Source organism: Odocoileus virginianus, chromosome 22 (assembly GCF_023699985.2).
Source record: "Odocoileus virginianus isolate 20LAN1187 ecotype Illinois chromosome 22, Ovbor_1.2, whole genome shotgun sequence".
Taxonomy (NCBI): domain Eukaryota; kingdom Metazoa; phylum Chordata; class Mammalia; order Artiodactyla; family Cervidae; genus Odocoileus; species Odocoileus virginianus.
The window spans coordinates 34,691,947-34,704,227 of NC_069695.1; the positions used below are offsets into that span (position 1 = coordinate 34,691,947).

A 12,281-nucleotide genomic window follows, 5' to 3' on the forward strand; every position below is an offset into this window, starting at 1 on the left:
CCTGTTTTATGTTCTTTTTTTTTTTTTTTTGCTGGCTGTGAGGCACACAGGATCTTAGCTCCCAGATCAGAGATTGAACCAATATCCCCTGCACTGGAAGGTAAAGTCTTAACCGCTTGACCACCAGAGAAGTCCCCCAAACATAGTCTTAATCCCACTTTCCCTGAATTTGCATTTCCTTCCCTTGTTCCTGGTTCATGATTCACCTCTACCCATAAATCAGCATCTAGTTAAGGAATATTTCATTCAGCGTAGATTTTCCTGAATTGTCCACGATTTTGCTGATGGTCAGACATTTTCAGAGATTAATTCTCTGCCCCCTGCCTTTGGACAGGCTTCCTCACTGTGGAAGCCATCCCAGCTTGTTTGTCCTTTGAACAGCTTTTTTTAAAGTTTAACTGGCTCTGCTCTTCATGTTTGTTTACACAGAAGTTCCCATCCATCAGAGGCCCCTCCGACCTCCCTTCTTTCCCCTGCCTCCTCCCTACACTCAGGAGTCCTCTAATGTCTTATTGATTGGAGTCCTTTATCCTCAAGCATGAGTGTCAAGGATATTTCCTGGGCTGCACATGGAGTTTATCTTTAATATCAATGTATTTCAGGCTTCCCAGGTGGCTCAGTGGTAAAGAATCTGACTGCCAATGGAGGAGACATGGGTTCGATCCCTGGATCGGGAAGATCCCCTGCAGAAGGAAATGGCAACCCAGCCCAGTATTCTAACCTAGGAAATCCCATGGACAGAGTGGCCTGGTGGCCTACAGTCCATGCAGTCACAGAGTCAGACGTGACTGAGCAACTGAGCAGGCGTGCGTGCACCAACATATTTTAGACTGTGCAAGGTGCTCTCAGAACCCAAAGGCACCAAGATATTCAGTCTCTCCCTCTTTTCCCCAAATACTGATTTTCACTGAAGTACAGACTAAATGTTCCACGACTCTAAGCTACTTTAACATGATCCATTGCCAAATGAAGTGAAGGCGGGACATATCTAGTGCTCCTTCTTATTGGTCGGTTCTCAGAGTTACTGATACGTAGCTAAGAGGTGCACTTCTCGCCCTGAAAGCTGGATGGGGCCACGGCAGCTGCCACTGCAGCCTGGGCCACAATTGTTCTGGGACTTCCAGAAGGCCTGTCAAAGCTGTACAAAAAGACTGCTTTCTGAGAATCAGAGACCCTTTTACAAATGAGCCATCCAAAGCCTGATGATGTCTGACTTCAGATTTACATTTAACATTTTTTTTAATCAACTGTACAAGAAAGGAGAAAGGCGCTTTCTTTTTAACAAAACATCACATTTATATGCCCAGATGAAAATTCACTCTAAAAACATAGGCTGTATTCTAGGTTTGGAATGTCGCTCTTATCAAACCAGTACCTGAAACACAATATTTTGGTTTATGCTGAAAGCAAAAGGCCTAAAATCAGTTTCAGAAATAGATATAAAAGCTCTGTTTTCACAGAAGCTCACTGGAATAGAAATCATCAACCAGAGAGAAAGACAACAGATTCTTAGAGCTCTGTGTGTATAACGAACATCGTAATTATCCATGCCCCAGGGACTTGACCCCTTCGGGAAAAGGCCCGGCTTCCAACCTCCTTATCAAACTAAAATCCTTTGAAATAAATGTATCATGTCTTCAGGCTCTGTTTAAAACTATTTATAGATAGATACTGTTTGTTTTTTTGCTGCCTTCATTTTGTTTCCAGTGTTCACAAGGACAATTAAAACCCAGTCTGTAATAAGGCATCTGTTGTAAACAAGTTCAGACAAAGGAAGCAATTTTTCTGGCAAGCAGGGGGCACACAGAGATGTAGATCCTGTGTTCTAGAAAGCATAGATGCTCACAGGATAAGCTCCTTTTCCCTCCAAACCACTCCTTCACATACCTTGGGGATCTTGGTGGCTAAATTTCTCAGCTGTGTAAGTTGTTTTGGGGAAACATTAGACATTAAAAATATTGTTCATCTCCAAAATGTGCCTTGCTTTTTCACTCTTATGGGTTCAGCTACATCCATTCATAGATTTCCTAGTATCTGTCCATCATGGACTAAGAACAAATAGGCATCTGACTCCATCGACAGAAATACATTCTGCAAGCATCCCTTCTGCAGAGCACATGCACACAGATCTGCACACACAATACACATGTGAACACCGTGCACAGACCTGCACGCCTTTATATACACACAAGAACAGGCACACAACAAATTATGTGCCCAGGCACGGACACACCTACCTACACTCATATGCTTGCACAAGTATAAGCAGACATACATGTGCATGCGTGCTCAATTCATATATGTTCCTATGTGTGCGCAGCTGCATGCACACATATGTGCACATGCATGCACACACATACTCCGTGGCTGGTCAGAAGAGAAGGGCCCTGGCTTCCCAGCCCTACTTCAGGTTTCTGAGCTATATGCTCATTTCCATCTTAGAAGATAATAATCTTCAGCACACTCTTCTCAGTGCCTCAGGGAAAGTTCATTCCTACCAGCTGCCTCCACATCCCCTTCCTGTTTTAGGCCCACAGTCAAACCTTTCTATTTCAAAGAGAAATCCCTAGCCCTAAACTGGGCAGCCTCTCTCTGTAGCCAGGTTTGAGGACTGATCAGCTTTGTACATCATTCCCCAAGATAAACAGGAAGGTGACCCAGAGACCCCAGCCCTCCTCTGCAGGAGACAGACAGCTGCTGGAACCTCATCCCTTACCTGGTCCCCCAGGAAGACAGCTGAGCAGCTCCTGGAAAAATAAGTCCATTTTCTCACTGTCCTCAGGGCAGGGATACTCTTCCTCATCTTTGCATCTGCAGTGCCTAGCACAGTGCCTGTCAGAGAACAGAAGCCAGTAAAGATCTGCTGAAAAACGAAATTCCAGGAGCTGATTCTCCCCCCAGTTTCTCAAATCTGGGTAACCATACTCCCAGGCTTCCCAGGGGGTGCTAATGGTAGGGAATCCTCCTGCTCATGCAGGCAAGAGACAAGGGTTTGGTCCCTGGGTGGGGAAGATTCCCTGGAGAAGGAAATGGCAACCCACTCCAGTATTCTCACCTGAGAATCCCAGGGACAGAGAAACCCCCCGGGTTTCAGTCCATGGGGCCACAAGGAATCAGACACAACTGAGCACAGCACATATTTGCAGGAGTGTGTCTCTGTGGACCAGGAGGAGCCTAAGTCACAGGCAGAACAGAGTCCATCATCCTAGAAAGTCCACTTTCTGTCAAGTCATGTTTAAAAGATTATTTTTCTCTGAAAGCTAGTGTTGGATAAAGAGAATCTAATACATGTCACATTGGTAGTTATGACAAAGATCTCAGGCTCTGAGGACCATTTTAAATTCTGTACTTAACCACTGATTAGTCATGTGATCGCTAGTAAGTTTTAAAAATGTCTCCAAACATTTGCATCCTCAGTTGTAAAAATTGAGCTAATAACAACTTATCTCACAGAAATTTTGAAATTCAAATAAGAGACTGGATTGTCATGGAACTTACTAGTGATACTGCAGGCTGTCACCACAGTGCTAAATACAACAGCAGCATAGTGATATCAATAGCAGCCTCAGCAGGGGAAATGGTAACAGGCACAGAAATAAACAGCAGAAGGAGGGAGGAAGGAAGTGATTGAATAAACAAAGCAAGACAAATTCATCTCGGTGTAAGCGTGCCAGCCTATCAGGTCAGTCGCCACGGTGGGAATCACTTTATCCCATCACTTTGTTGTACCGACAAGGAAACTAAGGTTCAGAGAACAAGGTGACTCACCCAACTTCATCACAGTGACTGACAGTGTCAAGCCTACAGCCCATTCCCAATTCCAGGTTTAGAGCTTCTTAGCAGCAGTATAATATCTCATCTCTGAATAGAATCATTCTGATGTGGTGGGAAAAAGATATCCACTTGCTCTTGAAGTGGCTTACTAATGGTCACACAGCAAAATGAACCTGGCCTACGGAGTCCTGAAATCAAATTATACTTCTGCCCTTTCATAGATTTCTGGCTGTGACCAAGTTATTTAATCTCTCTGAAAATTGTTATCCACATGTGGCATGGAGAGGATAATATCTACCTTGATGAGTGAATTAGAGAAAATGATTCTGCATGCCAGGCAGCACATAGCAGTCATCACTAAATGACAGCTTTTACGTATTTATCCATTTTCTTTATCCTGCTACTAATTCTTAATAATCCCTATAAATGCACTTATGAATCCAGTAGGAAAAATAATTATCGTGTTCATGTTTTCTGAACATGTCTGAAACTAAGGTGATAAAACATTACACACTCAGGGACTCTGTGGCTCCATCCCAACAGTCACCAGAATGTCAGTGACTGTAAGAATGATATCTGAGTCTACTGTGCCTAAATTTCATCACCACTACCGAGTATGTAGTATGTGTTGGGGAGGGAAGTTGTAACATAAATCTGAAAATGTAAACGGCAATGAACTTTCTTAAGAACACTAGTGAGTAATAACTAAAAAGCAGACTTTTTTGTTGTTCAGACACTCAGTCAAGTCTGACTCTGTGACCCCATGGACTGCAGCACGCTAGGCTTCCCTGTCCATCACCAACTTCTGGAGCTTGCTCAAACTCACGTCCATTGAGTTGATGATGCCATCCAACCATCTCATCCTCTGTCGCCCCCTTTTCCTGTTCTCCAAAGTAGACTAAGTACTTGAAATAGTTGGAGCAAAATATGTTCACTTTTGACATGGTTTTTATTTTTCCTTCTTTTACAGGATCTCTCTGATGCTCTAAAGAGCATGATCTTTCATACTTAGGTCCTGAACTATACAAATCAAAAGACCTATATTACATCCGTGGCTAAAAAAAAAAAAAAAAGAATTCTGGAAAAACCATACAAATTATTTTGCTGTGCTTTGACTAGTTCATCTCTCACCACTACCAAAAAGGCAAAGAAAAAAGTAGGTAATATTATCTCCTAATAATGGACTCTAATCAAATAAAAATTTTAGTAAAATTAAAGACTTACTAATTTTACTAATTTTCCCTACCCAAGCAGCAGCACTGCTGAGTGGAGGAGGCTGGAGGCTGGCCCATAAGTCAGAAGGTGTTGGCCAGAGACAGAAGGGCTACCCTCAGGGTGACTTGTTTCTGGCCCCACTTCTTATGGTCTCCCATAGATTGGCCTTCATCTTTAACAACTTTTCCAGTTCTCTTGTATCCTCTGACTGAGCCCAGGAGGGTGCAGAGGGTGAACACTGTAACTCTCCATGCGTGCATGCTCAGTCATGTCAGCCGTGTCCGACTCTTTGAGACCCCATGGACTGTAGCCCTCCAGTCTCCTCTGTCCATGGGATTCTCCAGGCAAGAATACTGGAGTGGGTTGCCGTGCTCGCCTCCAGGGGATCTTCCTGACCCAGGGATCGAACCTGGGCCTCCTGCATTGGCAGGCAGATTCTTTACTGCCCCATAACTCTCCATAACTCCTCCTAAGACAGAGTACACTGGAGAGAGCCAATCGCCCTGCTAGGTACTGATATCAGAACAGCTGAAGTTATGATAAAACCACTATTTTGAGACAACCCCTGGTGTATACATCCCTTCTCTCAGATATTCTATTAAACAGTAACCTAAGTGCTGCTGGGAAAATATTTTGCATATATAATGAAGAATCCATACCATTTAATCTTAAGAAAGGGAAATTATCTGGCTGGGTGTGACCTAATCAATCACTTGAACCCTTTAAAAGTGAGGAGATTATTTTCCTTTTGCCTGGTTTTACAGGGAGAAGCCAGAAAGTCATTTTCTCCATTGCCTGGAAGAAGAAAACACCAGGCTATGAACCGCGCATGGAAGCCACGTGCAAGGAGTTATGAGTGGCCTCTAGCAGCTATGAGTGGTCCCTGGCTGACTGATAGCCAGAAAGCATGAACCTCAGTCCTACAACTACAAGGAAATGAGTTCTGCCAAAAACCATTGAATCTAGATGCAGATTTTTCCTTCAGAGCCTTCAGAAGAAAAATCAGTCCTGCTGGCATATCAGTTTGTAATACTGAGCATACAACCCAGTCCCGCCATGCCCAGACTTCTGGTGTACAAAACTGAATCAATAAGTGGGTGTCTTCAAGGCACTCAGCTCATGGAAATTTGTTACACTGAAGTAGAAATCTAATAACTTTCACAACTAGAGAAAATAACAGATAATTTAATAGTCTTTTCTCATATCAAAAATTACTTTTCAAGAAAACCACCATGCTGTGAACTGCCTACAAAGAGGGCCACAGTATAGGGAACTGCAGGTGGCCTCAAGCCTACAGTCTGCCAAAAGCCAAGACCTCTGTCCTCCTACTGCAAGGAAATGAATTCTGCCAACAACACACATGAACTTGGAAGCAGATTCATCCTCAGTTGAGCCCCATTGTGGTAAAGAACCCGCCTGCCAATGCAGGAGATTTAAGAGATGAGGGTTCGACCCCGGGTCAGGAAGATCCCCTGGAAGAGGGCATGCCAACCCACTCCAGTATTCTTGCCTGGAGAATCCCATGGACAGAGGAGCCTGGAGTGCTACAGTCCATGGGGTCACAAAGTGTCAGCTACGACTGAAGCCACTTAGCATACATATACAATGTAGGCTGATGGACACCTTGACAACAGTCTTGTGAGCCAAGGACCTAAGCTCCAGTGAAGATGTGCCTGTACTCCTGATGCGCGGAAACTTTGAGATAGTTGATGGCTTTCTTATACACGACAAGAATCAGAAAACACAATCATAGGAACTGTATTGTTTTTAGCCTGTGAGTTTGCGGTTATTTGTTTTGCAGCAACAGTAAATGAATACACTAAAACTGAATGATTCCAAGACACTGGCATCCTGTTTCACTCTGTACTTCATCTTAGCCAAAAGGCCGAGAAGAGATTCCTTTTTCACTCTGAATTAAATTTTTTTTAAAAGTCTCATACTAAAAAGAAAAAAAGACGTCTTGAATAATCAGTTTATAAATTTCCTTTTCATAAAGCTCAACTGAAATGTTCTGCCACCTGTGCATTATCTAGCAGAAATCACAAGGCCAGCCTTGCTCCAGGTGTGAACTAGAGCTTCCTCTACCTTAAGGGGACTTTTCTCTCAAGAGGAAACACAGGTTCCCCACAGGCAAAAGACACTGCTATCCCAGTCTCGGACTATGTGCTTTCAGCAGATTTGGAGTCTAAATTGGAATCACTGCATCCTAGGACTCCCTCCATCAGACTTTTTCTTTATCGTACATCTTATTTAAGGTTGGTCAGAACAAGTGAGCAAGCTATTGGTCAGGAAGCTACAGTGTGCTAGAAATTCCTCAGTGATTCTTTTGGGAGAGGAGGACAGGGGCTGTGAATGGGCAAAGAGAAACAGTTGTGAGGTGAGAAACATGTTAGTGAAAATGTTATTTGCTCAGTCGTGTCTGACTCTTTGCAACTCCATGAAGTATATAGCCTGCCAGTCTCCTCTGTCCACAGAATTCTTCAGAATATTATTGAGAATATTATTCTCAAGAATATTAAGAGTGGGTTGCCATTTCCTCCCCTCCAGGGGATCTTCCAGACCCAGGGATTGAATCCAGGTCTCCTGCATTGCAGATGGATTCTTGCCCTTCTGAGCCACCAGAGGTGAGAAAGGATTCATGTTATCTTCAAGCCAGCCTGATTGTTCAGAATCGGGCAGTTTGTGCCAGGTCTCCGCCTTTGGGCCCTGGGGGTTGCAGCGGCAAGAACCAAAGTCAAGGGCACCTGCCGGCCTCTGAAACAGAATGATACAGAGGGATGTAAAGGAAACACCAAAGAGAATATTTTTTTTCCCCTAAGATCAGGAGTGGATGCTTTTAGTTGTTTTAAACTTCATGCTTTGTCAACCCTTTTCCTAAAGAGAAAACGCTAGCGATTTCAGTAAAGGCACAACCAGAGCGCCACCATGTGGTGGAGCCTTTATGGACCAATAAGGGCCGGCAGGAGGCTTGCAGCCAGAGTTCTGAGAGAAGAAAACTTCTAAGAGTGGGCTGACACATTATGACAAAAGCCAGAAAACTTAATGCTTAAGATCGTGCTTGGGTATCTTCCAAAGCCTGATAACAGGATTTTTTTTTTTTAAGATCTTATTCCTAAAGGGATTTTGTATTTAACACTACAAACTTAGCATTGATGTGATTTGTAAAGTGAAGTTATTTAACTGCCTTGATTATTTTTCAAAAACAAAATGACCAGCCCTAGCATTCATCATAGTACAGAATAGTACTATGCTTTGGTTCAGGAGTACATAGTACATTTGCTCTGGTTCAGGAATCATCACATTTATGCAAATTCCTCATGAAAAGTGAAAGTGTTAGTTACTCAGCTGTGTCTGACTCTCTGTGACTCCATGGACTGTAACCCACCAGGCTCCTCTATCCACGGAATTCTGCAGGCAAGAATACTGGAGTGGGTAACCATTCCCTTCTTCAGGGGATCTTCCTGACCCAGGGATTGAACTCAGGTGTCCTGCATTGCAGGTGGATTTTTTTTTTACCATCAAAGTCATCAGGGAAGCCCACATCTATCAGCTAACACCTTGAACATTTTTGATGGTGGTGGTATTGGTGGATGTGGGCCTTGTTTGCTTGTGGGTCTGTGGTTGTTTTGGAGCAGACAGGAAAAAAGTCACCCCATTCCTCAGTTGGAATGATTCGTTCCAATCCAATTTGTGTTCTACATCACTCTGCTCCGGGTTTAAATTCTGGAAAAGAATGCTTGATTAGCTTTGCTTAATATTCTCATCAACTTTCATGCAGGGACCTTATAGTTTGATCCAGACTATATGCAAAGAAGTGGTAGCCAAAAGCAAAACTAGGCTAAAAGTAGCAAAGTGACAGGCAAAAAAAACCCAGCAAATGACAAATACACTTCATGCCATTTCAAGAACCAGTCCACCATCAGACACTGAGGCAGACCAAAAGCATGGCATATGTGTCATAACGTTTGGTGTCTACCTACTGACCTTCTGATCAGCAATACAGAGATCATTACAATCTGTTGGAAATCTTCTGGTTCACAGGCATTATGCCAGTGTGGGCTCCTCAGTTATGACTTCACTGTGAGGTCACCTGCCACTCGAATATAAGCCTCCCAGAGAAGACCTAGTGTCCTAGCGTCACTTCAGACCTGAAAACCCTCGGTGCTTTGTTTCCGATGCTACATGTTAACCTAAATCTTAATTTTCCCCCACTATGATGAGAAACACCAGGAAAATGTCTGCTGAAAGGACCCTCTGACGCTTGCAGGAATTTTTCCTTTTGCAGGGAGATTAAGGCATCAATAATACTATCACTGCTCCTTTTGTATCAAGTGTCTGATGTCTGTGTCCCTTCCAAGAACAAACTTGCCTATGATGAAAGAGACTCATGGAGTGTCTGAGGATCTCTCAGGAAAAATTTTTCTTTGATATTTATACCGTGTTTGAATGTTCTTTGCCAAGAAACCTTCCTTTCTTTGAGGACTATGATGGTTTACTCTTTAGATATTGTGTAGTCTCTGTATAGATTAGGGAGAATCCTTGGGATCAGTGTCCCAAGTGAAGGAAAAGCAGGTTGTTTCATTATAAAGCAATACTGTGGTCCAAGTCAAGGAAGAGCAGGTGGTCTTGTTATAAAGCATCACTGTGACCCCTGAATTTACTGCCTAGATGTAATTATACAGGGAGTCAGACCATTCCTGCCTCCCACCTCTCTGCTTCCCCAGCAATCAGCCAGTTGTACCAGAATTCATTCACAGCCTCCAGGCCTCCCTGATTCGACCTCCACAGCAGTTTCTTAGAATTTCACAATCCCTATTTCAGTGCAATCAAGGACTCAGTACGTTCTGGCTTCAGAAAGATGGCCTGACTTGCTCTCAGACAGCACGAGACCTCCAGGCTTCAGACTCAGGCCAGGGCTCTCTCCACAGATTGCTTCTCCATAGCTCTGATCACTTCTCTTACTGATGTCTCCATGCCATTAATTTTATGTTACAAATTGTAGAAATAAGGATTAGTAAAATCATGGAAATAAAAATTATTAAAACTAAAATTACATAAAATAATTAACATTAAACACTAAATGATTAAAATCAATAATATATAAATTATTAAATTTAAATATTTAAGTATAATTTTTTTAAAGGGATGGTTAAACATATGCATGAATACTATCAATTAGCTTTTAAATCCCTTTATACACGGTCACTTTTAGATTCAGCCAATTTCTGGGCAGAAAACAATTCCATGATTCTCTTAGCATTACAGATTCTAAATAGTTGATTTCAGAGAGACTCCTTTTCTTGGAGAATTCCTTTCTTAACTCTCTTTAAGACAAACTGTCATGTTATAAAACCTACTGAGCTACAGGGCAATTTTTCATTTCTATAGCTGACTCTTTTTAGCATTTCATCTAAATACTGCTCTCTCCAGTAGCTTTTTAAAAACTTTCTATAGGAAGGTCATTAAGAGTGTAATTTTCTCCAAAATGTCCCATTATTTCCAGGCGAACAGCAAAAACAAGTTGTTGGTGGAAGACAGAATAGGCTGAGGAGATGTACCATTGATGTATGAGTGTACCGCCTTTGTCAGGCTCTTGGTAATTGCTGCGTAGGAAAAACAGTACACAACCGAAGAAAAAAGATTATAATGTGTTCAATAATCTAGCCACAGCTAACGATTAAAAGTGTTCAATAGAAGAATTTGTATTCACCTAGTGCGTTTTCTTCAAATAGACTGCATTACTGACTTTTGAAGGTGAACAGGTTGATTTATAGCAGGTTTACAAGGCAGAAGCTCATTTTGTGACTCCCCACAGGGTAAAATCCAACCCTTTAAATTGACATATGAGGCGTTTTGCAACACAGCCTTAGTCACTCTTATTCAGCTCATTTTCAGCACTTTCTGCTCTGGCTATCTTCATGTTCCTATCACCCAGGGATACACAGGCTCTCTTGCTTTAAATCTTTTATCATGTTGTACCCTGTACCGGAAATACTTTCACCTTACTCATCCCTCATCACCTAGATCAGTGGTCAGAAAACCATGGCTCATGGAGCAGATCTGATCTGCTGTTCTGCCTCTTTTCTTAGAATAAAGTTTTATCCAAACACAGCCATTTACATGTAGCCTATGACTATGTTCACACTACAACTGCCAAACTGAGTAGTTAGAACAAAGCCTAAAGTATTTACTATCATACTCTTTACAAAAAGACTTGCTGACCTCTGATGTACATCAATGCCACTTTTCCTGTGAAGTAATTACTCCATCTTAGTCTATTTTGAATGATGGATCATTTCTGTAATCACAAAACATTCATGACCAGACACTAAAAGGCAACTCTAAATACCACTGTTTGCAAATTTGCTGATGTGTCTGTCCTTCCCAAAGCAACAAATGAGGCTTCCCCCATGGGAAGCTCAGTGGTAAAGATGGCTCAGCAATAAAGAATACACCTGCCAAGGCAGGAGACGCTGGTTCGATCCCTGGATTGGGAAGATCCCCTGAAGGAGGAAAATGCAACCCACTCCAGTATTCTTGACTGGAGAATCCCACAGAGGAGCCTGATGGGCTACATACTGTGGGATAGCAGAGTCAGATATGACTGAGCATACATGCACACATGCATGCAAACACCAACTGAGTTCTTATTGTATAAGGCACTATGTTCAGAAAGCAATCCAAGTGAGGTGTTTTAAATATATTCTGAGAATAGCAGCATCATAAGAATACATGTGAAGCCCTACAAGAATAGTAACCAAGCCAGACCCTACGGAGTCTTCCTGACACAGACCCCTCCCCCATGTCCCGGGAGCACCTCTCTGATGTACCCAGCTAATAGTATCTGATGCACATTTCCTGAGTTTCTTAGATGCTGAAAAACCACCATATGGAAGAAATTAACTACTTGATGATCATGAGCAAGCAGCCTCCGCCACCACCTCTGGTGCCTGCTGCTGTTGCTGCTGCTAAGTCGCTTCAGTCGTGTCCAACTCTGTGCGACCCCAGAGACGGCAGCCCACCAGGCTCTGCCACCCCTGGGATTCTCCAGGCAAGAACACTGGAGTGGGTTGCCATTTCCTTCTCCAATGCATGAAAGTGAAAAGTGAAAGTAAAGTCGCTCAGTCAAGTCCGACTCTTAGCAACCCCGTGGACTGCAGCCTACCAGGTGCCTGAGGATTGATAATTGCCTTGTTACCTCAATACCAACCCATCAGTGAATTGTGCACAAGCTGATCACATACTCTGGGACACCCCTTCCTCACCTGGCCTTTAAAAATGCTTTGCTATAC

The 12,281-nt window shown here is 42.8% G+C and overlaps 1 protein-coding gene across 1 annotated transcript in view; it reads right to left on the minus strand.

Annotated features, from left to right (window-relative positions):
• The window catches only part of NOL4 (nucleolar protein 4), a 691,960-nt gene that overhangs the window by 504,900 nt on the left and 174,779 nt on the right, over positions 1-12,281 (minus strand). The window contains exon 3 of the mRNA XM_070452829.1: positions 2,717-2,832. Within this exon, the coding sequence (XP_070308930.1) occupies positions 2,717-2,803 (87 nt within the window). The 5' untranslated portion in view covers positions 2,804-2,832. The remainder of the gene's footprint in view (positions 1-2,716; positions 2,833-12,281) is intronic.